At 40.6% G+C, this 24,570-nt stretch overlaps 3 protein-coding genes and 1 long non-coding RNA gene across 13 annotated transcripts; 2 read left to right on the top strand and 2 right to left on the bottom strand.

Moving 5' to 3' along the window:
* The first annotated feature begins 2,863 nt into the window (after window positions 1–2,863).
* Window positions 2,864–6,920, top strand: LOC112285742 (putative LRR receptor-like serine/threonine-protein kinase RKF3). Of its 3 annotated transcripts, none has more exons than XR_016504625.1 (3): window positions 2,865–4,243; window positions 4,405–5,595; window positions 6,129–6,920. XR_016504625.1 is itself a non-coding variant. In XM_024526825.3 (2 exons), exons 1-2 carry the CDS (start codon window positions 3,215–3,217, stop codon window positions 5,335–5,337), a joined length of 1,962 nt encoding a protein of 653 aa, XP_024382593.1. In that variant the 5' UTR covers window positions 2,864–3,214; the 3' UTR covers window positions 5,338–6,920. The 3 variants fall into 3 exon arrangements, 1 of the variants encoding a protein (XP_024382593.1); XR_016504624.1 differs by having other exon boundaries at window positions 5,771–6,920; XM_024526825.3 differs by having other exon boundaries at window positions 2,864–4,243; window positions 4,405–6,920.
* Window positions 6,480–12,386, top strand: LOC112285743 (adenosine kinase). Of its 7 annotated transcripts, none has more exons than XM_073535799.1 (13): window positions 6,481–6,612; window positions 8,069–8,215; window positions 8,506–8,598; window positions 9,219–9,272; window positions 9,528–9,574; window positions 9,711–9,742; window positions 9,956–10,057; window positions 10,222–10,289; window positions 10,494–10,570; window positions 10,700–10,797; window positions 11,078–11,157; window positions 11,467–11,656; window positions 11,910–12,386. In XM_073535799.1, the coding sequence occupies exons 3-13, from the start codon at window positions 8,543–8,545 to the stop codon at window positions 12,114–12,116; spliced, it is 1,011 nt and encodes a 336-aa protein (XP_073391900.1). In that variant the 5' UTR covers window positions 6,481–6,612; window positions 8,069–8,215; window positions 8,506–8,542; the 3' UTR covers window positions 12,117–12,386. The 7 variants fall into 7 exon arrangements, with proteins under 7 accessions (XP_090108891.1, XP_073391900.1, XP_090108894.1 ...); XM_090252768.1 differs by lacking the exon at window positions 8,069–8,215 and adding an exon at window positions 7,921–7,975 and having other exon boundaries at window positions 6,485–6,612; window positions 10,222–10,279; window positions 10,523–10,570; XM_090252767.1 differs by lacking the exon at window positions 8,069–8,215 and adding an exon at window positions 7,921–7,975 and having other exon boundaries at window positions 6,485–6,612; window positions 10,222–10,279; window positions 10,517–10,570.
* A 4,396-nt stretch (window positions 12,387–16,782) lies between these two features.
* Window positions 16,783–17,840, bottom strand: LOC149988501 (uncharacterized). The gene is made up of 2 exons (XR_016504623.1): window positions 17,473–17,840; window positions 16,783–17,357 (listed from the first exon to the last, which is right to left on the bottom strand). It is a non-coding gene; the product is annotated as an uncharacterized LOC149988501 (long non-coding RNA).
* Window positions 17,841–18,049: 209 nt separating this feature from the next.
* LOC141045705 (transmembrane 9 superfamily member 1-like) lies at window positions 18,050–23,682 on the bottom strand. 2 transcript variants are annotated; one of them, XM_090252762.1, is made up of 13 exons: window positions 23,126–23,682; window positions 22,047–22,245; window positions 21,721–21,825; window positions 21,410–21,427; window positions 21,044–21,138; window positions 20,774–20,926; window positions 20,444–20,578; window positions 20,174–20,340; window positions 19,776–19,870; window positions 19,500–19,630; window positions 19,080–19,322; window positions 18,597–18,870; window positions 18,050–18,471 (listed from the first exon to the last, which is right to left on the bottom strand). In XM_090252762.1, the coding sequence occupies exons 1-13, from the start codon at window positions 23,213–23,215 to the stop codon at window positions 18,404–18,406; spliced, it is 1,773 nt and encodes a 590-aa protein (XP_090108888.1). In that variant the 5' UTR covers window positions 23,216–23,682; the 3' UTR covers window positions 18,050–18,403. The 2 variants fall into 2 exon arrangements, with proteins under 2 accessions (XP_090108888.1, XP_090108889.1); XM_090252763.1 differs by having other exon boundaries at window positions 22,457–23,679.
* Between the last annotated feature and the right edge of the window lie 888 nt (window positions 23,683–24,570).

The raw sequence follows: 24,570 nt of genomic DNA, 5'->3' as shown, positions 1-24,570 counted from the left end.
CTATTAATGTGAATCCAAGAAGGCAGCATTGCAAGCAGTTTGGAGGTGGGTGATACCAAAGGGTCATTCAAGTACATGCTCCTTAAGAAATCCCTTTGATAATTAGAATTCCTTTCATTTTTTCTCTTGGGTGTATAGAAATTGCTAGTCATGGTAACACCACAAGCAAGGCAAATGATTTGTTTGTCAAACAAAGGATCAATACAATACAATAGATAAGACATGTTTATAATGGAATAGATGTAGACTAATTTTTTTCTAATAAAATCTAGATCTTTTTACTAGCTAAAAGAACTATGTCTTATAGAACAATGTAGATTTTTAGTTAAAAATATTCAAAAGATATTTGTGAAATAATATGAGAGTAAAAATTCACCTTTTGACTCAATTTATAAAGGAACCTCAATTAAAAGTTTCTTATAATTGATAGTGTGAATTAAAAAGCACAATTAACAAGAACTAAAGAAGAGAGAAGAAAAAATAAATAAATAAAAGAAGTACAATTAAAGAAATACACTCTCCAAAACAAATTACAATATGTTTTTGAGATTTTCACTTGATAAATAATTAAAAATAAAAGCCAAAAGTTCATTTCTGAATATGAAATTATCTTAACTTTCTAATTACATAAAAAACAAGTAAATCCAAGTTACTATGAAAAAATTATGATAATTTAAAGGTAATAAAGTAAAAGAATAAAACCATTAGATAATTGAAATTCACTTCAAAGATAACTAGAAACCGCTCAATGTACACAATTTTCTTGTTAACAAGGATGATGTTGACACCATGAAAACTATAGAACTAATAATGTTAGGCATGCGTGCAGGTGAGCTGCATTTGTTGTGGTTGAAGCCATTCTTGCAATTACAAGTTAAGACATTAAAATTTTCAATTTTCTTATTTTTTGAGATAATTTCTACAACATTTTTTGGGCATGATTTTCTTTGAAAATAGTATTCTCTTTAGCTTATCTTGTTTTGTTGCAATGAATTGCACTAAAACCTTCTCTGAAAACTTAGTTCAAAAAGAAATTGTGCTAGCATTTCAGAGTAATCAAAACCATTTGTTAATTGGGTGGAATGTTCAAACAATCAAGTTCCACTGATTATGGTTTATTGCATTTGATGCCATCCAAATTTTGTGCATGAAAAAGGATTGTTGAAGTAACTCTGTAATCACAAGGCACTCTAAAAAGAAACATTGTATTTAGTTCCATTTTTACACAAGTGATATAAAACTATACACTTTCAGCCATTTATGTGACATGGGATCGAATGAGGACAAATGCATACAAATGCATACATATGGCACATAAGCTGTGATTTGATTGTGCATTGAATTGCAACACTTCTTTGAATTTGTGATGTGGTACGATAGTAAACAGGGGTATCCGAAATTAAAGATCCTTATTGGATGTGGAGGATATGATGGTTCTGAGGTGACACTACAGGAGGTCAAAAGCAGTGAATCTCCCAGGTCCAGTTCTAATTCAAAAGAATTAATAGTTATACTAGAAACAGACAAAAATTGTTGATGTTCATGGTAAACAGCAACCCTTTTGTACTTTACAGACAGAACCAAATGTGAGACCATATGGTAACTAAATTATTCAAAGGCCACACTTGTACCCATGGCAAGACAGCATCTTTTCCCATTTGCAGAGGCAGAGAGAAAGTAATGGTAGATTGACCTGAAAGAATTTGTTTGTAGGATCTTCAAGGTAACCAAGGTTTGATGGTTAAAATTTTACCTGCTGATTGAAATAAGCTTGAAGATTTAAAATAAAATGTTTGGAATTGTGAAAATGTGACTGTTAAGGTTGGTGAGTGTACAGGTATTCATTTGATGTACATTTGAGAGTGTCATCAGCAACCATTACAATGTACCTTTGTCACTGCAAGCCCTTGGTGATACCATGCTTACCTACTTCTTCTTTTTTCCAGACACTTTAATTGCATACAAATCTGAACATGTGCACCATCTGTAGCCTGGGCTTGAATGAATAAAGTTGTGGGGTGGAGCCTGCCACCTGGCAGTTTTGTTCTCAGCTTGTTATATTGTCTATCTGGTTTTCATTTAGGTTCTTGTTCTTGTTCTCTTAGTGTACCTCTAAGTAAACAGATGACTTGACATTAAGTTCAACTGAAGGTAACAAGAGTCAAAATTGCATCCTTCTATCTTCCCAAAATTGACCATGGTGGAGCCTACCATTGCCTGGGGCAGGCTCCATTCCAAGAAGAGTGCATTCTAGCCCAAGCCCTCCACCCATTGCATCCACTATTATTATGCCATCAGTCTCTTGTCTTGATTCATGTGTCCCTTCGTCTGAGCTTGCTGATGAGAATCATTTCTGCAATTCCTGAACTTCTTAGCATGAGGAGGTTTTCACTCTCTGTTAAGGAAATTCTTCAAATTACTTTCAAAACCACAGAATATAACTCTTGTGTGAAACCTCAAACCAAAAATTAGAACTCTGAAAATGTGAAAATACAACCAAGACAAGTGGCAAGACAGAAATAAAAAAATAAAATCAAACCATTTTTTAGATGTACGTAAATTTCTTCCTGATGTGTTGTTGATTTCATTGCTGGTGGTATTCATCGTATGAGCAGGGTGTCAGATTGGGAGAGTGAGAGAAGTCTGCATGGGAATTTATCCCTTAGCTCTAAAGACCAGGCTGAATTTGATTTTTGTACATGCAAGTGAACTCTTGTGCTCTTGCATAGATGATTCAGCAACATCAATTTCGGTAATCCATAGCAATGCTCCCTAGGATGTGGGCTGTGACTGTAGACCGCCTACTGCTCCTTCCTCCCCCATTTCCTCTGCTCACTGCAAATGGACAGTGCATCCTGTGATTGCTGCAGGTGATCAAAGGCAGGTGACAGAAAGCTTGTTCCCTGTCCTGGTGCATCTATATTCAGTTGAAATAAACCAGTGTGAAGTTGATAATATCAAATTTAAGCAAAATGAGAGCTGCTTAAATATTGGAATGTGTTTACATCACTTCAATATGCACACAAGTTTAGGGTATTTTTCTTTAGCAGGTACTACAATGATGCTGTGACGTTTAGGATGAGCATCGTGGATGCAACCCTGAAGGTTGGTCAGGTTCTACGGCAGGCTCCTTTTGAGTAAAACTTGGACGAGCAGGGTAAGTTGAGAAGTAGCATCGATTCTAGTGACATTCCTTGCCTTACTCCGCAATCCTATGCTGAAGAAATCGCGCCAGTGGGCGAATCTAGGCCTTATGGCAATTAAGCCAGGGACTTGGCTATGGGTCTGGAGGAAGCTGGTTGCGATGGTCTTGATCTCTGCGGGTGCATTTGGTCAGCAACCAGGAACCCTCGAGTGTCCGCTGGACTTCACCGTGCTGGACAAGTTCCCGACGGTGGCAGAGCAAGCTCGGGATACTGGCAGTCAATGCGTGATTCTCCTGAATGGCTTAGAGATGTTGCTTGCAGCCTATCTCCGCAACACCTCCTTCTTTCAGCTGCCTCCTGAGGTTGTTCCAGCCTGTCTCCAAGGCTACAGGGCGCATCTTATCTATCTGGGAGCTGATGTTAATGTCACCAGATGCGAAGATGAGTTGCCCTCCATTTTGTCTAGGGGAACAGACAATTGCCAAGGTATTCAACGATCCTCTGATTTTGCAACAATCGCCTCCCAGTACGTTTCCTTCAGCTCGGTGCAGCAGAGATGTGCAGGAGTTCTGGAAGAAGCGAATTCTCGTCAAAACAAGAACTGCCAAGCGTGTTTCAAGCAGGTGGCGAGCTTGACGGCCGATTTGCAAGCCTTCAATCTCAGCGGTGTGAAACGAGGGTGTCAGAATTATTCTAGTATGTATGTGGCTGCCATGATCAACAGAGCAGGGCCTCTTGACCCCAATACCGCGGCGTGTATGTTCTCCATCTTCCCAATTTCCAAGGGCAGTAGGAATTTGATGGACATCTATATAGCATTGGGCACCGTAGTCATCGCACTATTGAGCTTTGCGGTTGCACTGAGTTTCTACTATAAGCACCGCCGTCGCAAGCTTGCTGAGGAGAAAGCTATGGTAAAGAGGAATATTGACCTCCTGGAAGGGTCCATGCGAACTGGGGAGGGGTCTATCATCTTCACCGTTGAGGAAATCAAAGCTGCTACTTGCAACTTTTCACGGGAGATGATTCTCGGCTCTGGTGCTTATGGAAATGTGTACAAAGGGGTCTTGACAAGCGGCGTGGAAGTTGCCATAAAGGTGTGCCATATTTTTTTTGCATTTTACAAGTTCATCTGAGTCAGGATGACTCCAGCATCAGAATTGATCTACCATCTGGGGTTGCTAAGGTGTAGTTCGGTTAGTGAAAGTGGTGCCATCTTTAAATTGTAGGAGCATTCCTTCTGTGTCTGTGGCTGCAGAGATTCAAGAATTGTTCACCAGCAGGGGACAAAGATTTCGTGCACGAAGTGGAGATGATCTCCAGCGTACGCCATAGAAACCTTGTGGTGCTGCGAGGATGCTGTGTGGCGAGTAGAGGAGTGGTTGAGGGCCACCAACGCATGATCATCATGGACTACCTGCCAAACGGGAGCCTCCAGGATGTCTTAAAACCCAGCAAGCCATCTTTAGATTGGCTCACACGGCAGAGAATTGCCATCGGTGTTGCTAGAGGTCTCGACTATCTGCACCATGGCTTGCAACCTGCCATTTTGCACCGGGATATCAAGAGCAGCAACATCCTGCTGGATGCTGAATACAATGCCTGTGTTGCTGACTTCGGGCTGGCGAGATTTACTCCCGAAGGTGTGACACATGTGTCCACTCGAGCTGCGGGAACATTTGGGTATGTGGCACCAGAGTACACTATGTATGGGCAGTTGACGGAGAAGAGCGATGTGTACAGCTTTGGCGTGGTATTGCTGGAGCTCATCAGTGGCCGCAAAGCGCTGAATGAAGTTGGGGACTTCACCCTCATCACTGACTGGGCGTGGGCTCTGGTGAAGGCGGGGAAATGGAACGAGGTGTTGGATGCGAGGATGGGACTCCGAGGACCGGCGGAGGACATGGAGAGATTTGTGATGCTTGCGCTGTTGTGTGCACATCCTCTGGTAGCATGCAGGCCCAACATGACAAGCGCTTTGCGAATCTTGGAGAATTGTCAGACATTGCCCAGTATCCCGGACCGGCCTATCCCATTAACGGCGCATGGAGAGAATATCACAGGAGCAAGCGTGCAATGCGTTACTGGAAGCAGAGCAGGTACTACTCCAAAGTCAATATTATCCAGTGACGGAGGGTTTCGGTTTTTCGGTTCCAGTTTCGAAGAAGGTAGCAGTCTGGAAGGTCAATGATTTTTTCAGACACTTTACCACGTTTCAGATTATTTTGTTTGGAAAATTCTGTGTACCTCCGAATTAGGCGAGCTTTTTTCCTCCGTTGCATCTAGTTAGGACAGGTTCGCGTCGGTGAAATTTGATCACTCAATACGCACATGCCACTGCGGAGATAATGGAGTGGCTGTGAAATCCACTCCGATAGAGCAAAAAGCTGGCAGCACAGTTCCCGAGCGACTTTGGAGGAATACAAAAGCAGAGCTGCTTCAGCATTCGGTAATCACAAACTTCTCTACTTTGCATGATTGTTTTGTTCGAGTAAAACTAGATGTGTATGGTCTTCAGCAAAATCCAACCGGGTCATGTGTATTCCTTTCGTCCCAGTCCATCGTGTGCTGACTCTAAGATTAGTATATTATGTAACATACTATCCTTGGCAACTTTTCTGCAGGGCAATTTAGTGACTTGGGTGTCTAGACATATTTCAAATTAGGTTATATTAAGCTTTCCAGTTGTCGCAAGTTTTTCTATCTTGTCTTAAACGGAAGGTCATCACACTATATTTTTTTTCACTCTACCATAGTCATTTGTGTGAGAGGTGAACAGTTATTTGTAGCCTGTTGTGAAAATGTGTCGGTTCTGAGATGTAGATTTAGGGCTTGATGGTATTCTGGATTTCCATCCTGCGACTCCTTTTTATTCCCTGTTCCCTTCCTGTTACTCCTTCTCTTCCAAGCTCTGTAAAAGTAAACCTTATTAACACGTCCTTTACCCTGCCCATCCGTGAATTTTTCAATATGGCCATGCAGATGATTCTCGAGCCAATTTTTCATGGATTTTGTAGTTGAATATTTAGTCTAGTAAGATATGAAGCCCATGAGATGATGATACATTAGAAAGTACATGCAGGATCGAGAAAATTTTCATAAATCAGAAATCAAACTTAATAATTTGATGGAATATTATTCAACTTAGTGACAGTATGCAGGAGTCCGTTATAACAGAGAACGAGTATATGACGTCAAAGTAGTTTGCAGCAGCAGTTTAATGAGGCTGCGAGAGATGCCACCCTTTCGATGAGCCATGGCTAATATTTCTACCACTCTGTCCCGTATTTCTCCTCATGCATCGTCGTCATCCCATAATACAACCAAGAGCAGGTGGCGATTAATGTTGGGGTTCAATGTGTCATCATCATCCGCTGTACGAGGAGGCTCCTGCGCGATAAGTTTCAGCACCAGCTCCTACATTCCTCTTTGACCCAACCTCTTCCCACAACATGAGATGTTTTGGGTAGGTCTCGAACAAAGAGAAACCTTATTTTAAAAGCAATATTTTGTGTTTTGTTTCGACGTTTCTTCTCTTTCGTCTTCTTTGCTGCTGCTTCAAAAGAATCGTTTTACATTGCTTCCTCGTATTATTGAGCCTGGATTCAATTTCCAGGATTTGAATTCACTGTTTCTTCTACTATTGAACGTTCCGCAGTTTAGCTAGGCTTCTTCATAGGTTCAATTGTAAACTTTTATTCGATAGTTAATCACTCGATAATTGGCTCTCGACTTGTCTTGAAAAGGAGTAATGAATTGGATTCTCATCTATCATATCTCTTCTCAAAACCTCAACACGGAGGTACAAACCCCGAATTGTTTACAATTTGGATAGTCCAGCTTGATGCTCCGTTTCTCCCTTGAGTTCTGAAGTGAGATCCGAACTTAAGAAGTCATACAAGAAGGTGCAGAGATTTGGAATTTCTATCTTTATTTCTTTCACTATTTTCGACTAATTTTTTTACTCAATGAAGTCTACTTCAAACGGGTTGTCGTAACGATTCATCAAGCTCAAGGCCTCCGTAAGTTTTTTTGTAAAGCCAGGTCCTTAGTTTCATGAACACCTCATTCTGTTGCTCATGCACTTTTGTAAACTCCTCTCATCTGTGAATTACAAACAATTCATAGGGATGGCAGCTTCATGAGACGCATCACCTCTCGCAGACTGCGCACCTCTGATTGTGAACATTTACATTCCGTGTAGTTTGACTCTCTTCCCCCATGACCCTGATCCGAATGTGGTATAGTATTGGCGTGGTAGTGTTGGAGAATGAGGTTAGTCTAGACTGCAGCGGAGTTTTCGGTTTTGGTTCGGAACATGGGCAGTGTATTCGGATCCTACTGTATGTCAGTGGTAAATTTGACAACTTGATGATCACTGACCTAATTTTAGATTCATGAATAATTGACATTGTGTCCCAAGTAGTGAGGGCTTAGGATGTAAGGTTTCTCTTTCGTTCTCTTTCCCTGCTGCTCTTCAACCTTATCTGCGTGGAACAACAATTCAGAAGTCTTCTCATTACTCTAAATCCAAATTCTTATGACCCTCAACTACTTCTTTTGTTCTTCTTTACAATAGCCTCCGAACTGTTCAAGCATTTAGCGATCGGTTTGCCATCAATTTCGATATAAGTGAACATCATAAAAAAGACTTGACAATGGCGATCAGTAGCCATAACGCTGGTTGAGCAGACAGGACCTTTCCCCTTCGATTGTAACAACAATCGTGACACTTAATCTGCTGTCGCTCATCACTTTTGGCACATATGTTCAGTACTTCAACTGGAACTACTCGATTCAATGACGCTGTGCCACAGCAACAGCAGAAGGTATCGCCACCAATCCATCAATTTAACACGTGGTGGCAGCTTTCTTACTGAATAGTTATATGTCTCAGAAAAAGACCACTCCGATTTTTGCAGATATCTTGCAGCCTCTTTCTTGCAACTGTGCAGCAAGCTGCTCTACCCAAAAGATTATTGATACAGGATGACATCTTTCCCATTGAAATCCGAATTTATATACAATATATAGGCATATAGAGATTACTGATTGATCTGATTTAAGAGGTACATTTAAGGTGGAATACTGCTAGACAGGACAAGAATTGCAAAGGAGAGCAAATGTGGTGTAGAACTGTACACGAGAGGAGGAAAAGATACGTTAGGCAAACCTTAAGCTGCATGAGGAATATGTCAGGGTCTTGAGAATAGAGCATGCTTGGAAGAGTGCGTGTAAAGTTGGATTGCAGATTTAGGTTGTAGGAAAGGATTTTTGATACCGGTACCTCCTTTGAACTCGGTGACCTTGTCAATATTGATGGGTGGTTTGTGCCTGTTGTGTTGCAATGTTTGTGAAGATTACGAGAGGACCCGCCAGAGGGGGTCCTGTTTGGCATGGGCAACCCTCTCCTCGATGTATCTGCTGTTGTTGACAAAGCATTCCTTGCTAAGTAAGTTGCCTGTCTTCTGTCTTTCAAGCTACACCCCGTTTTACGGTCACTTATGTTTGGATTAAATAACTATATTTTAAATGTATTTTTGTCTCATAGTACAATCTAATACCTAAAATTGATAGCATTCTAAAGTGGGTGTGAAATGATATCTGTAGAGGAGCAGAACTGATCAAAACTGAACATTTTTTTGTTATTATTTATGTCAAGTACAACATCAAATCAATTAAAAAACTAAAGAAAATTAGGTTTTTAAAAATGACATAGAGCAGCTTTATTTTTAAAAGTCTATTGCACGTCCCGATTCTGTTGTTACAAGTCCTTGAATCGTGTTCCAAAATTCAAAATCTTTAGCTCCTTCCACCTTGACAATCAAGTTACCAATGTTATACCACAAAATAATATTCTCAAATTAATTAGTTATTTTATGAATTATGGTGATAATAGTGACAAACAACAAAGCTGGTTATTATGAAATGGATTTCATCTAAAAGATTGCAATTCCTTAACATTTATCAGGGGTTGAAAGTATTGCTGTTGAATTTTAACTTCAACACAAAATATTTCCATAAACATTACTTGAATATTGATTTGTGATTCAAATTATGTTTTGAGTACAGATATGGAGTGAAGTTGAATAATGCAGTTTTAGCTGAAGAAAAACACATGAACATGTAAGTGTTGGTGCTATTTCTGCACAATAATCAAATTTCATGCAAGTTGACATGTCTCAAAGTTGCAAACCTCAAGTTTCAGATTCTGATTTTATTACAAATTCTGATGCATGTGAACATATCAAATGCATTTGTAACATTTGAAGCTTTTAGTTTGACCATCTGTTGAACCTACATATATATATATATATATATTCACACACATATTCATATATCATTGAAATTCTAAAGAATATCTTTGATTTTAAAATGTAGGTACAAAGAATTGGCCCAAAAATCAAGTACAAGTTTTGTGCCTGGAGGTAACACATAGCAATTATACAACATTATTATTGATGATTATTTAATTTCTAAATACTGTTATTCATAAAATTTACTCTATAATCATAAGATTTAATGTCCATAACAATGTGTTAAAAAATTGACACTTTCCTGCAGGTGCAACTCAAAATTCAATCAGGATTGCACAAGTACAATATTTATTTCAACTTTATATTTTTATTTATTTACTTATTTATAGTTTTTTGTAGCACATACCTTTTGAGCATGATTTTTATTTTTTAATCATGCTATTCATTATCATTGTAAGATAAAATTCAGTGCAAGGCTAATTTTTCATTTTTCTTGCTTTTAAAGTTCTTGATATTGATATAACAAGATCTGCTATGCAATGTGGAATGTAGTGGCTGTTGCAAAAATCAAAAGCAACAACTTTTGTGGGTGGGATTGGGAAAGATGAATTTGGAGACAAGATGGAAAGACTTATTACTTTAGAAGGAGTTAATGTAAGTTACACATTATAATATAAATTAACATAACCATATACTATTTCAGAACCGTTACTTGTGTTTTTCATTGGGAAATCATTTCAAGAATTGTATTCATTAATAAAATCTTACAATTAAAAAAGCACTGAAATCTGTTCATGTTTGTGATGACATTGTTGAAGGTAGCCTATCATGAGGATCCTAGTGCTGCAACTGGTTCTTGTGCTGTTCTTGTTGTAGGTGATGAAAGGTCAATACTATATAATTGATTTTTTCAACTTTCAGAAATATAAAAGTATAAAAATAAAATGAAAATAATAAATGATATGGCAGAATGAAATGTATTGGCATTTAAAACAGTTAAGTATGTAGATTTCCTTATTTGATTTCATTTGGTTTGATTCTTTTTTGTTTTTTTGCTTCTTTTTTTTTTTTTGTTTTTGGTTGTTGTTAGATCATTAGTAGCATATTTGGCAGCTGCAGGAATGTACAAAATTGAGCATATGAGAAAATCAGAAACTTGGGCATTAGGTGAGTTGCATGTATATTTTACTATGTATGTATTCATATAAATCTTCATGAATATATATATATATATATACACAGCAAAAAATATGATTCTCAAATCATACTTAGCAGCAAAAGTGAATTTATATGCAGTTGAAAAGGCACAATATTTCTACAGTGCTGGATTTTTTCTTACTGTATCTCCTGAATCTTTGATGCTTGTTGCCAAGCATGCTGCAGCAACAGGAAAAGTATTACTCAAGTTTTGAATTACATTTTTGATTTTGCTTTTAGGATAGAAATGGATGATTCTTCAAAATAATGTCTGATTTTATTTTTTTAATTGTTTGTCTAAATTTCTTGTTTGTAAATAAAAGATCATTGAGATTGTTGTTGTTATTGTTGTTATTATTGTTATCATTACTACTTTCTATATTCACATTTTAATTACCAACAAGAAAAAATGAAAAAAAATAATTCATTTAAGTTGTGATCACGCCTTAACTTATTGCTTTTAATAATCTTTGGCAGACCTTTATGATGAACTTGTCTGCCTCATTTGTTTGTGAGCGTTTTAAAGATCCTCTCATGGCAGCCTTCCCGTTAGTAATGTGCACTTAATCATGCATCCAAAATAACATTGTAATAAAATGATAATAATAAAAATATTCGTACCATATCTTTATACATCCATGGACTTTTAAAATTTTATTTATCATAAAATTTCATGATATAATTGAATGAAGGGATATGTTGGAGAAGTGTGGTGGTGGTACATATGTGATTGATTTGGGATGTTAAAGTGACAGAGTTAGTGCTGACAGTTTATTTTTAGTTAGGTTTTATTTTATGGTTTTTTAATTTGAAAATTCTTGTTTTCTTACTATATATGATCTGGTTATGGAACATGTGCAAAGCAGATATGTAGACTACATGTTTGGGAATGAGGCAGAGGCCAAGGCATTTGGAAGGGTGCAAGGGTGGAGTACAACAGATCTGGGAAGGATAGCTTTGAAGATGGCTGCCTTGCCCAAAATTTGCGGCACCCACAAAAGGATTGTAGTCATCACTCAAGGTGTTGATCCTGTGGTTGTTGCTGATAATGGCAAGGTAATACCATAAATGAAATCAATCTATAAACTCAACCAAAATTAAAGGAACAGGGGAGATGGGGGGGGGGGGGGGTGCTAAAACCCCATGTATTCCAACATGGGTTGAACATGATCTCCTTCCTGTTCACCAAAATGATGATAACATGTCTGGTATAGATTTATTTTCATACTTAATATTATTACTACTACTTTTTAATTAATTGTGTGTATTATTATGAGGACTTACAGGGGTATTTCCGGGGGGTTGTCAGCTGTTGATGTTCCCTGTACTGTCATTGCCCAAGGAGAAGCTGGTGGACACAAATGCTGCAGGGGATGCATTTGTGGGAGGATTCATGGCCCAGCTAGTGTTTGGAAAAAACTTGGCAGAATGCATCCGAGCTGGAAACTATGCAGCCAACACTGTCATCCAACACCTTGGTTGCACTTTCCCAAAAAAACCCAACTTCTCCTATTAACTTCTTCCCACCATTTTTAGTAGATAGAAAACAACAAACACCCCCCCCCCCATTATTTATTGTAAAGTAAGTTATAAAATCAGATGGTGAACAAAAAGCCTAAAACCAACAAGGAATTCTTGCACTATCCAGAACTAGAAATCATAATTATCCAATAATTTCACACTAGTATTCATACAGCAAGACATAATTCTACTACCAATACAATTCTTTCTATTTATCTAAGATTTTCTACACTAATTAATCCTAAATTATATTTTTTTGGCACTAGATTTTTTGTATCTAAATTCACAAGTAAATTTTTTGTCCTAAATTCACAAGTGAGTTATTTTCCTAATTCATAAGATGTAAAAGAGTGAATTTTCCAGTAGGATTAGAAGTACATCTATTAAACAAGCCAATCTATAAGAGGGACCAAGAAAGTTTTGCTATATAAGCAAGAAGCTCACACATAATGACAAGCATTACTGATTTATTTCTAACAACTAGTAGTGAATTCATGTAACTAAAACCTCAAGTGTCTAAGACCACCTAATCTACACAAAGTTACAAATCATGCAAGTGGATTCAGTCTAAGACCAAATGGATAATTCATGTATCATAAACCATGAGATAGATGGTAGAATTTCTCAAAAATGCATTTATATAATCAATTTCTAATCAATATGGAGTAAAAGAACAAAAAATCAAATCACTATGTTAGTAATGTAGAAATCAAATGATTGGATGAGCCTAAAAACCCAATAGACATGGCTGATATAATTTGGGTGCAGTGCCAAAATGCATGACTTTTGTTTAATATAAGAAGAAATTAGGGTGCACAAATCTTACAAGGTCTATATTAAGATTGGAATATAGAAGAGTAGATCAAAAATTTAATGATTGGAGCCCTCAAAAAGGATCAATTGAAGGAAGCTAAAGAATAGAAAGCAAAAGAAAAGGCTCTAAGTCAAGTAAGTTCTATACATGAAAATATTCTTAAAAAAGAACTTTTGAAGAATTACAAGAAATAATTCTCAAACTTGGATGCTTTGAACTATACCATCAAGACAAACCACCCAATATATGAAAAATCTTTAGAAAGAAGTTTTAGTAAACATAAGAAGGAATAATTTATAAAGGTGATAAGAAGACAAATATTAAACAATTCCATTACTATCTTGCTTGCACAACTACTAAATATGGCTTCAAATATTATGGATTATGTCAAGGCTTATATATTTCTAAAATAAAAGACTAATATAAGTTTGAATTTAGACCTAATGCAAACAACAAAGTTTAAAGCAAGTTTGTTAGGTAAGAAAAAACAGTGATTAATTTGGCAATAGATGTTAACCAAGAACTAAATGTATTATCAATGCAGGATGGCAACAAGACCTAGAACAACATGTTGTTTGATGGTGAGTCAAGTGTTAATTTGATCACTAAAAGGATCAATTAAAATGATCTATAATGAAAAGATTTATATACATGATATTTATTACCTAATCACTTTGATTGTAATTAAGAAAAAAGAGGTAAATGAGGCATATAATATGCTATTAGATTATCCTTGGTTGATTGATGTAAAGATTAACCAAAATTGGAACAACAACTTGGTGACCATCTATGGCAACAAAACAATAAAAATTGTCTTAATTAGCCAAAAGAAGAGGCTTGAGCCTAAGTTGTCAGAGATACTCGTGTGTTACAACTTTGTTGTAGGATTCATAGATGAAGAAGAAGAATTTTGTTAACTATCAAATAAGACAAGTTGGTTAGTAGAACAATGACAATGTCCTCAATGGGTAGAAACCAAGAGCCAATGGAGGAAGTAGAATAGACCTATCCAAACCAATTCTATATTTTTACACAAGGAGATATGTGATACTTGAATCCTAATCTTTCTTGTTATTTTACCTCATATTTTTATTTTTGTTGGATTTTTATTTTATTTAAGTAGCAGTGATAAACATTAAGTTGGAAGTTTAATAGAAAAAATAGATTAAATGGTTTATGTAGACTACATTAGGGTGTACTAATAAGAACATAGAATCAATGTGGATTCCATTGATTAGGCATTAGCGATTAAAGAAGGTAACAAGCCTCTATGTAAAAAATGCCAAGAAACAACGTACAATATCTACATAAGCAACATACCTTGAGGGCAACGACCAATAGACAAGATAGATTGCAAAGCAAGAAACCATGATGAACACCTCAAACACATCCATCTTGTTTGAGTGGTTCATCAAAGAGAAAGTGGAGAAGGTAGATTGCTTGATGTCGTCATTTTAATAAGAAAATCGTAAGTCATTCAAATCTTTATTAAAGAGTTGTTCACTTTGAAGGAGATAATTTCAACGCTAATATTATGAATTAATGAACTGCCAAATTAAAGAAGGCAAGGAGAGAAAAAAATTTCAAGGACAAGAAAGTTTTATAGAAGTAAATGAAGATTAAAGCAAAAGAAAAAATAGAAATGTTTCTACCATTGCTGACAAATATTAGCTCGTCACTGATTACAACTACCATCAACATACTGAATTATTGTGACACAACTCTAGAGGTTAAAGAGCCTTGCTTGAGTATGCAAGTTAGGTGTACAATTGGTCTAGAGAATGTGTTGCAAGATGCAAAGTTATCAAATGTTGATCAAAACAAGATGATTCTTGAGGTGGTTTGATAAAAACACTTGCAATGTAGGAATAGAAGAAGGTCACACAAAAGACTCTAAATACAATATTATCCACTATAGCCCATAGTAATATGATTAGAAGGTGAGAGCAACATTGCCCTATAAGATGAAGCTCCCCTACATTTGGGCTCAAAGACGCTATAGCTTATGAAAACAAATAACACTCCAAACAACATAACATCCTCAACATTGGAAACAAAAGTACACTTGATTGTTGCCAATAGCCCAATAAGTATGGAGATCAATGTATTGCAAGGACATACAAGTTCAAAAGAACAAAGTTATCAAGAACTCCTAATTGTAAAACAAACCACCAACTTCCAAAGAAATATCATGTTATTGTAGTAACAAATATATCATAGAATATAAAAATGTAAGCTAAATTTAATCTATTAGATAGTTCAACATAGAAGAATCCTATTAAACTTGAATATGCTTCATTTTTTGTTTATTCAATATTCTAATTAACTTACATCTATAGAGTCACAATGCAAAAGACATTGTTTCAAATAAACAATCAACTTTAATTTTTATGCTAATTATAAAGAGGGTCCGACTAAAATAATTACCAATATTTAAAAAATGTGAGTGAAAGAAAATTAAGTAAAAAAAAATAATTACTTTCTTGTTCAAAATCTAGCCATTGTTTTAGAAAGCGCTTAATTCTAACTCTAGCAATAAATGAAAAACCTATTCCAAAATCCAAATATCTATCCTATGAAAATATAAATTTGACTTTGGTACTTACAATAATTTGAACTCAAATATCTAATCTAATGCACTTCAATCAAGCCTTTAAAACTTAGTGGTTTTGTCCAATCTAAAGACTGGTAATTTTTATATAAAAAAATCAAAAAATCAAAAAATAAAACAAACAAAACCGAAATATAAGATCATAACTAAATTAGCACTAAGAAAATAATGTTATTAAAACTAAAACAATCTATCCACAAAACTTGCATTTCTTATCAATTCTTACATGTCCGATTAATAAATTATATCCACATATCATACTTCTCTCATTTTCATATGCGATTGTAGGTGGACACCTATTTCCAACAAGTTTTGTGATACTTTATTGACAAATTCTAAACAAGATAAAGCTTGTGTGTGCATAATGTACATATATACACAATAAATTTTCAATGGCATGTTACAATTTTATATATATATATATATATATATATATATATCTTCTACTTTTCTAACTTTAAATCATTTTATTATGTGGTATTAAGAATATGCTCTATAAATGATATTAATAGCTATATACCTCCTCAATTTTTCCATGCACATATCAAAACAATTAGAAATGTAATGGTGCTAACAATTAGTAGGCTTTTGAGCTCTATTATATGTCTCATAAATATATATATCTATAATTATATTTAATGCACATAAACTTTACTACTTTATCTTGTACAAAAATATTTCAACAACTTCTAACAAGATTCCATTAAAAATCCCAATGCATAACTTTGTAGAATTTTCAATTAAAACTAGATGATCTAATTCACTACAAAATAAAATAAAAAGTTGGATTTAGTTGGGAGCCTTGGAAATAAAACATAGCAGTTTCTTTTAATGAAATGAATCATCCAAGGCTATGCTTGTACTCAACAGACATGCAACAGTACTCCCTCCCTCATATCTACAAGACAAAATGAACAAAGAACACCATACTCCTTCAACAAACATATACAAAACTTTAGAACACATCGCTTGAACATACATACTAGCCAAAAAAAAATGCCAATTATTGTTGAAGAAGTGATGAACTTCAAAATGATCATAAAAATGATGTAGTGGTAAGAGCCTTCAATTACACACTTGACATGTCAACAATACTCCACAACAATCACTTAAACATCCTCCCCCTTCATCTTCATGATTGCAACATCACCTACTGATTTCAATGATATGAATGATATGGAATACCAATATCTTAAACAATTCAATCATTGTGAATAAGGTTCCAAATACACAAGCTAATGTTTGAATGTGGTACAGAACTCCTTTGTAGTAGCATTAACAAGGTGATCCACCGACCACTACAAAAGCGCCAAGTCTAAAGAATAAGATACTATTCTTGTGGTGATAGCCACCTCTCTGGTGAACTGGATACACCTAAAAGAGTGACGAGACTGAGTGGTACCACAGCATTGTTTTGCCGTACCCCCTGACTGCCCATACATTTGTATTCTGGCATTTCACAACTGCTTCCACAAACTAAATGTATCGTCTTGTGCACCGAAGATGCGCGACATAGTGGGTGAGGTGCTCTGAGGACTGATTCCTCGGTCTTTCAGGACGACCCAAACTAAACCGCACTCCAACACCTTGAAAACACACCCGACAGCTAGACCATGCGTTCTCAGGCCGCAGCAGATGACACTCTTCTGTCGGACTTCGGAGACGGAGGAAACAGGAAAAACCAGATCATTAGAAGAAAATACCGAAATGTTGCGTTGGCCCTCACGTAGGATGTAGTTGCAATTGGACCGTCCATCCAGATGCTCAAAATACTGCAAATCCGATTTCGACCAATGTTGTCTTCCCCGAACCTGCAGTGCTACGATCCTCGTTACAAATGACCGCCTTGCCAATGTTCCAAACCTAGCTCCTTTCCCAACCAATTGGTTGTATCCCACTAGAGGTTGGGCGTTCGGAGGAACTCACCGCACAGGTCTTCTGTTGTGCAGCAATACGAACCACTTTGAGTAAGACATAAGTGCATAGCTGTGATCCTGAAGATGGCGCACAGCCAATATACTTCTGCCCCGTCCAGCGGTACTGCCATCGCAGTTACCCGCAAGGTGAACACGTGAGGTGAGCTAATTACACGTCCAAACCACCCGCGTAGTGATTGAGTAATGGAAGAAGGACCGAACTCGGGGTGGGATGTTGCAATTACAAGATTTGTCAAATTGCAATCGTACTACCATTCAGAACAAGAAATCCTCACAAATACAATCCCAGCGAAAGGACTATTAGTCTTGGAACCTAGGGAAAGACCTCCAACATCATCCACACCGCAAGATTTTATTATAACCTTCACGAGGCCGATATCCTCGCCAAAGAAAACGTTAAAAAAAATATATAAAAATAATGTAAATTCAAACAGCAATTGTGTGAATGTCGAGCGCACAGACAAACCTCATAACACTGGAAGTGCACATCCGATTCAACCCATTCAAGTTGAATCGCAGATCAACAGGTTCAAAACATGCCCCCACGATCGTCGCACCCAGGATCATGCATGGAAAATGTGGAACCCAGCACACACCGGGCATGCGCCACCAAAATAGACGAACTTCTTAAAAAATTGTGCACAAAGCGCCACCCTGCGAGCTCTAGAACGCCCCTGCTACCCTGCTTGGAATCGGACCGTGCCCACAAATTCATGAATTCGCTCCACTTACTCTCACTAGATAATCTGCAAATCGCGTCTAGCAAGTGCCCTCATCGGCTGCCTGGCCCTGTGGAATACAGTCTGGTTAGGTTCTAAGTAGTCGCCTCGCGGGCAACTCTAGGTACTTGGCACACACACAACAAGCACCACTCTAGCCAGAGCCCACAACTTCCTGCGGGGGAAAATTCGATCCCCACCCTAGTCACACTTGATGTTCCTATATATACGTCGCACAAACATCGACGACCCCAGGTACCCCACAGCTCCTGCCAGCCGCCACAAACAGCACACCCGTCAGACCCTCCACTCCACTCAACCGCCTCACAACCCATCAACCAAATATTACGCACTACCCCAGGATACCCACCCACGCCTGCCCAGTCCCACTTACCACAGAATATGCCCAACCCCAGGCAGAACATCAGCGTGTACCCGAAGTAGAAACTGATCTGGAAAAACCCGGACATCTTCGTCTTCATGTAGAAGTAGTACACCGAGTACAGGTACACGTATCCCGCTGTCGACGCCGCCGACAAAAACGACGTCCACTGCCAGTGATAGTTCTCCGCATTCAGCAAGAAATACGTCCCCACGATCGTCACGCACACCGTCACGATCGTCAAGATGATGAACACCAGCAGCATGAATCCGTACACGTAGTACACCTACACAAACGCCACACATCAAAACTATCACAAGTTAGAATATCTCCCACACGCAGCAACCAACGCCCTTGCATCGCAACAACCAGTGCCACGCATCCTCCCATCCCATTGCCCTCAAACACGTCTCCATCAACCCAAAGCCCCATGCACTCTGCTCAACCAACACACACTTCCGACCCTGCCACCCGCTCCCTCCAACCTCCACCCACCTTGTACTGCCAGAACGACGTGAACACAAAGTACATCTCGATGAAGATGCTCCCGAACGGCAACAACCCTCCCAGCAGTGCCACCACCGAAGGCTTCAAGTACCACTTCTTCTCTGGAATCGGCCGCGGAATCGTCTTCACCCTGCACGGGTTGTCCGGTTGCCCACTCCAGTTCCGCCCCACCACCGTCCCGAACAGAGCCAGCGGGAATGAAATAAACGCCCAGATCACAAAAACCACCACCTGCCACCCACCACGCTCCCCTCACTCAGAATCCAATTGCATTCCCTAGGCACCACACCAAAGCATCGCTGCTGCCTCTCTGACCAGAAACAATCCTGCCTCGCCTCATCTAACAACGACGCCTCACGCCCATCCCCCTCCCTAAGCTGCAACCGCACCACGATGCAAATGCCTCACCATCGTGCCGAACGGAATGGCCGCCAGCGAATGATAGTAGATCGCCACGAAGTTCAGCAGGAAACCGATGCCGAAGCACAGGAATGGGAACAACGACGCCGTCAGCAGCATCGACTTGATCCAGTGCTTTCCTGCACCAACGTCACATACCCGGCATCAAGCGTACGCAAGCATCCAACGTCCAAACCCATCCATAATTCCAACCATTCCTACCCATACCACACCACCCCCTCCCCAAAACCACCGCCACTTCCTCACATGGGTACAGGTACGCACCATCATTGCGCGAGTAGAACCCTCCACTCACGTATCCCGCGATGAACGACGTCAGCGCGTAGCACACGATGAATGTCGTCACAATAGCTCCACGCCTGCAACCAAGCATGCACACCCCCACCCGCCCGTTCACACCACCATTCTCGCCACCAAAACGAACCCAATCATCCCTCGCATACGACCACCACTGCAACCACTACACCTCCCGAGCCACGACTCGTCTCTCCGACCAATAGAACGGTAACACCCTCTTCAGTGCGGCAACCGCTTCCCGCAGCTCAAAACACCCACATCACATAAGCCCTCAACGGGCCTCCTCACATCGAGTACACCATTTCGTCTCCCTCTCCGTCACCATCTCATCCCCCAAACACCAACACAAACCCGCATCCACTTACCCAACATACAGCATCCCCACGATCGCTAACAGGATCACCAGCAGCATCAACATCGCCAGCTGAGCGCCCGTCCCCACCAATGCCGACAGCAGCACCAGGTTCCGAGGCGCCCGGAAAACGTCTCCATGCACCAGTTTCCATCCCGACTCCTCGCTCACGTCCCGCTCCTGCCCAACCACCACCACAACACCCCCTCGTTCCATTATCCAATACCGCCTACCCCAACGTCCACCAGCATCATCATCATCATCATCGACTCCCTGCACTCACCAGCGTCTCCAAGTCGTCCTCCTCGCGTGCATACTTCGCATAATCGTTGCGGAGGGTGCGCATCAGAATCATCGATACCAGCCCCGTCAGAAATATCACCATCATGAACGAGTTGAAGATAGAGAACCAATGTATCTGTCATCGCGGCCGCCACCCAACATCAACCACAAACCAAACACCCCCACACGTCAAACTCGCGACTCGTCCCATTCACCATCCCATGAACCTCCAACACACCACTAACTCGCATGTAGCTTCAAGCTCCCGTCTCCACCCACACTCGCTACACAAATCTTGCAACTCAGCCCTCCGCTCCCTCCTCACACCCACCTGGTGCTCAAAGAACGGGTAATCCAGGTACGCGTCGAATCGTCGGATGAACGATATGTTGGTCTCCACCCACTGCACTGCGTACGTCAGGTCGATCTTTTTCCCAGAAATCAGGGGCTGCAGGTTGTCTTGGGTCAGGTTCACTTGAATGATCTGCCCCCGCCCACCCCACCGCACGCCACCTTAGTCCATGCCACCCCCGCGCAACCACTCACCAACCCTCGTAACCAAACACCCCCACCCTGCAAACCCGTACTCAAAAACTCATACCTGGTCGTTGTTATACTTAATCAACAGGTCCTTGTGTGTGTAGATCGTGTACTTCTCGTCGTCATTCTTGTCCGCATGCTGCTCTCCCACGAACCCTGCACTCCCCCACAAACACCCCAACCATGACATCTCATTTCTCGCCCCCACACCCACACCCCCTCCCGCTCACTGCCATACACGCATGAAATTCCAACGTTTCTTGCCCCAACATACAGCACACGTATAGCACTTCGAAACCACGTCAGACACACAACTCCCGTATGAATTGCAAATCCCGCATATGATACCAACATCCACACACCCTGCCAGGCACTGTCCAACACCAAACCACAACCAACTGTGCCAAAAGGATCGGCCATCACGCACCCCAAAGTGGAAGATCGTCTGCAAAACCCACCCACAACACGAAACGAACACACATTCCACTGTCAGAAACCATTCCAACAATGCCATTGCAGCATCCTATCCACCTCAACGGTCGCCTCGCAACTCAGAACTCCACTTCGCAATCAACTAATTCACACCTAGCTCTCTCTCCCTCCCTCCATCCACATTCCAAGAGCCACTCCATGCTCTACTCGAGACTCACAAACACACTACTGCCAGTCACCTCATCAACACCTTCACGTTACATCCAAGCGTCTGCATCCCCACACATTCTGGACTTCACAACTTACCCATGAAGAACTCGAACCAGTAAGCTTGTGCCACAGCAGATCTGAATGCAGCTACCGACGTGCCGTCCAATGTGAAGCTGCATATCGTCCTCTTCTCCACGGGTGCTGCATCGCGAAACCCACGTCAGTCATCGAGTGACATCACTGCAGCACTAATTACCTCCGCCCATCACTGGTTTTGGCACCCCCAACCAAAAACCCTGCCGGACCATGCACTAAATTTCACACTTCATCGTCCGCCCGAACAGGTGCACAAACTACAACCTTCTGCCCACCCCCGTCCCACTCCACACCTCAGCCCACGCAGCTCAAAGCAACACACTCACTCTTGAACTTGATCTCGACCTCGCTGTCGATCAGCTCGTTCCCTTCCAGCACTTCGCCCAGCCCTCCCCATTTGTGTCGAGCATTGCCAGCCGCACCCGGACTGCAAAACGGCAGACTGTAGTAGTTGTACGTCTCTTGCGGATTGTTGTAAGGCCCCACTTTGTTCACCCACAGCATCACCGGATCCCCTTTGCCATACTGCACACTCACAACACACGGACCTCACCCATCACAACCGCGGCCCAGTTCGTCATCACAAAGCCATGTGCAGGTGCTGACATGGCACCCCGATCGTTCCCCAGCCCTCTGCTCGCAAGGGTCACGATCCAGGCACCCGCCCTGCCACAGTGACAACCGCGATGAATGTGTCCAATAAGGCATGCACCGCGGATTTCGACGCCACCCTTACCCTTGCTCCTCGACCTACATTTTGCGCTTCGAGCCTCCTAGGGCGATCGACGCCCTAAATGCCAACATTCTTCACGGCAATCATGACACCAACATGAACACAGTAGCGTTCTCATCAATACCGAGTTCTGCCAGGCGACGATCCGTGAAGAGCACGTGTAAGCAGCGAACACACCTTTTCCGTTCCTATACCGGAGCTCTGGCCAAAGCAGACGCATACATTACGGATCACGGGGCACGCCAACCCACCCTTGTGGACCTACTGCCCTCCATCCCAAAACTAAAATGCCGTGCAGTCCATCGCTTCCTCGAAACTAAAATCGGAGGCCACTCAGCACATCACTCTCTCGTCCGAAGTGCGCCTAGTCCGCGCCGGAGAGGACGAGGACGACGCCTCACATAATTGAGCAGGGTTCGACGCTTCTCGTGCTCATGCTACCGACACTGGATCACGTCCGCAAACAACTGTGCCGACCTAATTCACAGTGGTCCTCGCACCTGGACACGCTGATGCGTCGTGAAGCACACAGCCCACGGACCCTTGATGGGGGAAGTGAAATTATAACTCCCCCAAAAAACGGGGAAGTTGAAATCATGAGGGGGAGCGAGCTCATGGCGGCGAAGAGCAAGCAACCTACGGGGCAGACATGTGGAGAGAGATGGGACATACCCTGTGGTCGTACTCGTTGGCACTGCACAGCTGAAGCAAAACCAGCGCACACGCAACCCCCAACAGGCCAACCCTATTGAGGGTCCACATTTTGCACCCTCCTCCCCTCTCCCAGGTCGCCTCAACCCCGAGTGGCTCCGGTGCCAAAATTCCTCCCCCTGCGTCGTTCCTTTCCGGCGGTAGTACCCGCCACCACTGATGTTGCTCCCGATCTCAAAGAGCACCACTTGTGCCAGCCTCTCGTTCTTGTTCTGCGCTGTCAAAAATGTGAACGATTTCCGGCAGAGCGAACCCGCAATGCCAGAGCTCAAGAGCGCAGCGCCCCACAGCCTCGACGCTGCCTCCCGCAACGCGTCGTCCACATCAGATCGTCGGACTACCAAAACCCTGAACGAGGCTCGTGAAATCGACCAGTCTGAGTGGCAGCAGCAGATTCAACTGCACCGCTCGCACCTTCACTTTTTTACCTTCAGATCTGATATCTACAAGGAAGCTGTCTTCGAGAGACAAACTCGTCGATCGCGAGACCTCGGGGTCATGAGCTCGCAGACGACCCTAAACATGGGCAAACTTGGGTTGGGGTCGTGGGGCATTGCCATAATTCTCCGGTCATCCCGCTGCCCTCTCACCTGCTGTGCCGGTGGTGATCATCGCAAGACCGCCTTGTTTGATGCTCTCATCCCTGCTGTTCTCCCCCATTTCCAAGGAACGACTAGGAAATTCTACTTAATAGCTTTTTATTCTAAGAAATTTTTGGCAATTGAGATCAACTTACAAGATCCACAATAAATAGCTTCTTGCAATTGTGGATTTATTTTAAGAATAGAGTTATTACTTAGAGGGCACTTTTAATCTAATCACTATAGATATGGATGATAAGAATCTTGAATATTTCATAGCAATACGTTTTTTGAATCATTGTTAGGCCTGTTGGAGCATGTCTTTATAAAGATTTGATTTTAAGATTACTTATCGAATAAAAATACAACAAGATTTATTAGATGTTCAAATCTTGCATCTAAAGGAGGAGATGTAGCTTTTGATCAACAAAGAACAACTTTCTTGAAGTTTTTAGTCTTATGATACTTCTAAATTTGTAATCAAGTTTTAGGGTTTAGGGTTTACAACTTAAATTCTTGGCTTATATGAGAGAGGTTAGTTTAGGATTCAAATATCACCAAGATTCTTCCTTATTTGATTTAAGAATTTTAGCTTGATTATTAAATCAAAAGTTTGTTCAAAGACAAAACAATCTCTTATGAAGAAAACTAGTATTATTCATGTAGAAGTCATAGATAGTTGTCTATTGGCTTCTAGAGATGTTATTAATGAAATCCATCCTACAATTGTTATAATTAATGGTTATAGTTATTTTGTGATATTTAATTTGATTAGAAATCTTTGTAATCTTGTAATTTTAGATTTATCATTTTAAAATAAGTATA

This window comes from Physcomitrium patens, chromosome 8, assembly GCF_059467195.1.
Source record: "Physcomitrium patens ecotype Gransden chromosome 8, ASM5946719v1, whole genome shotgun sequence".
NCBI lineage: Eukaryota > Viridiplantae > Streptophyta > Bryopsida > Funariales > Funariaceae > Physcomitrium > Physcomitrium patens.
This window is presented reverse-complemented; position numbering and strand designations above follow the sequence as displayed.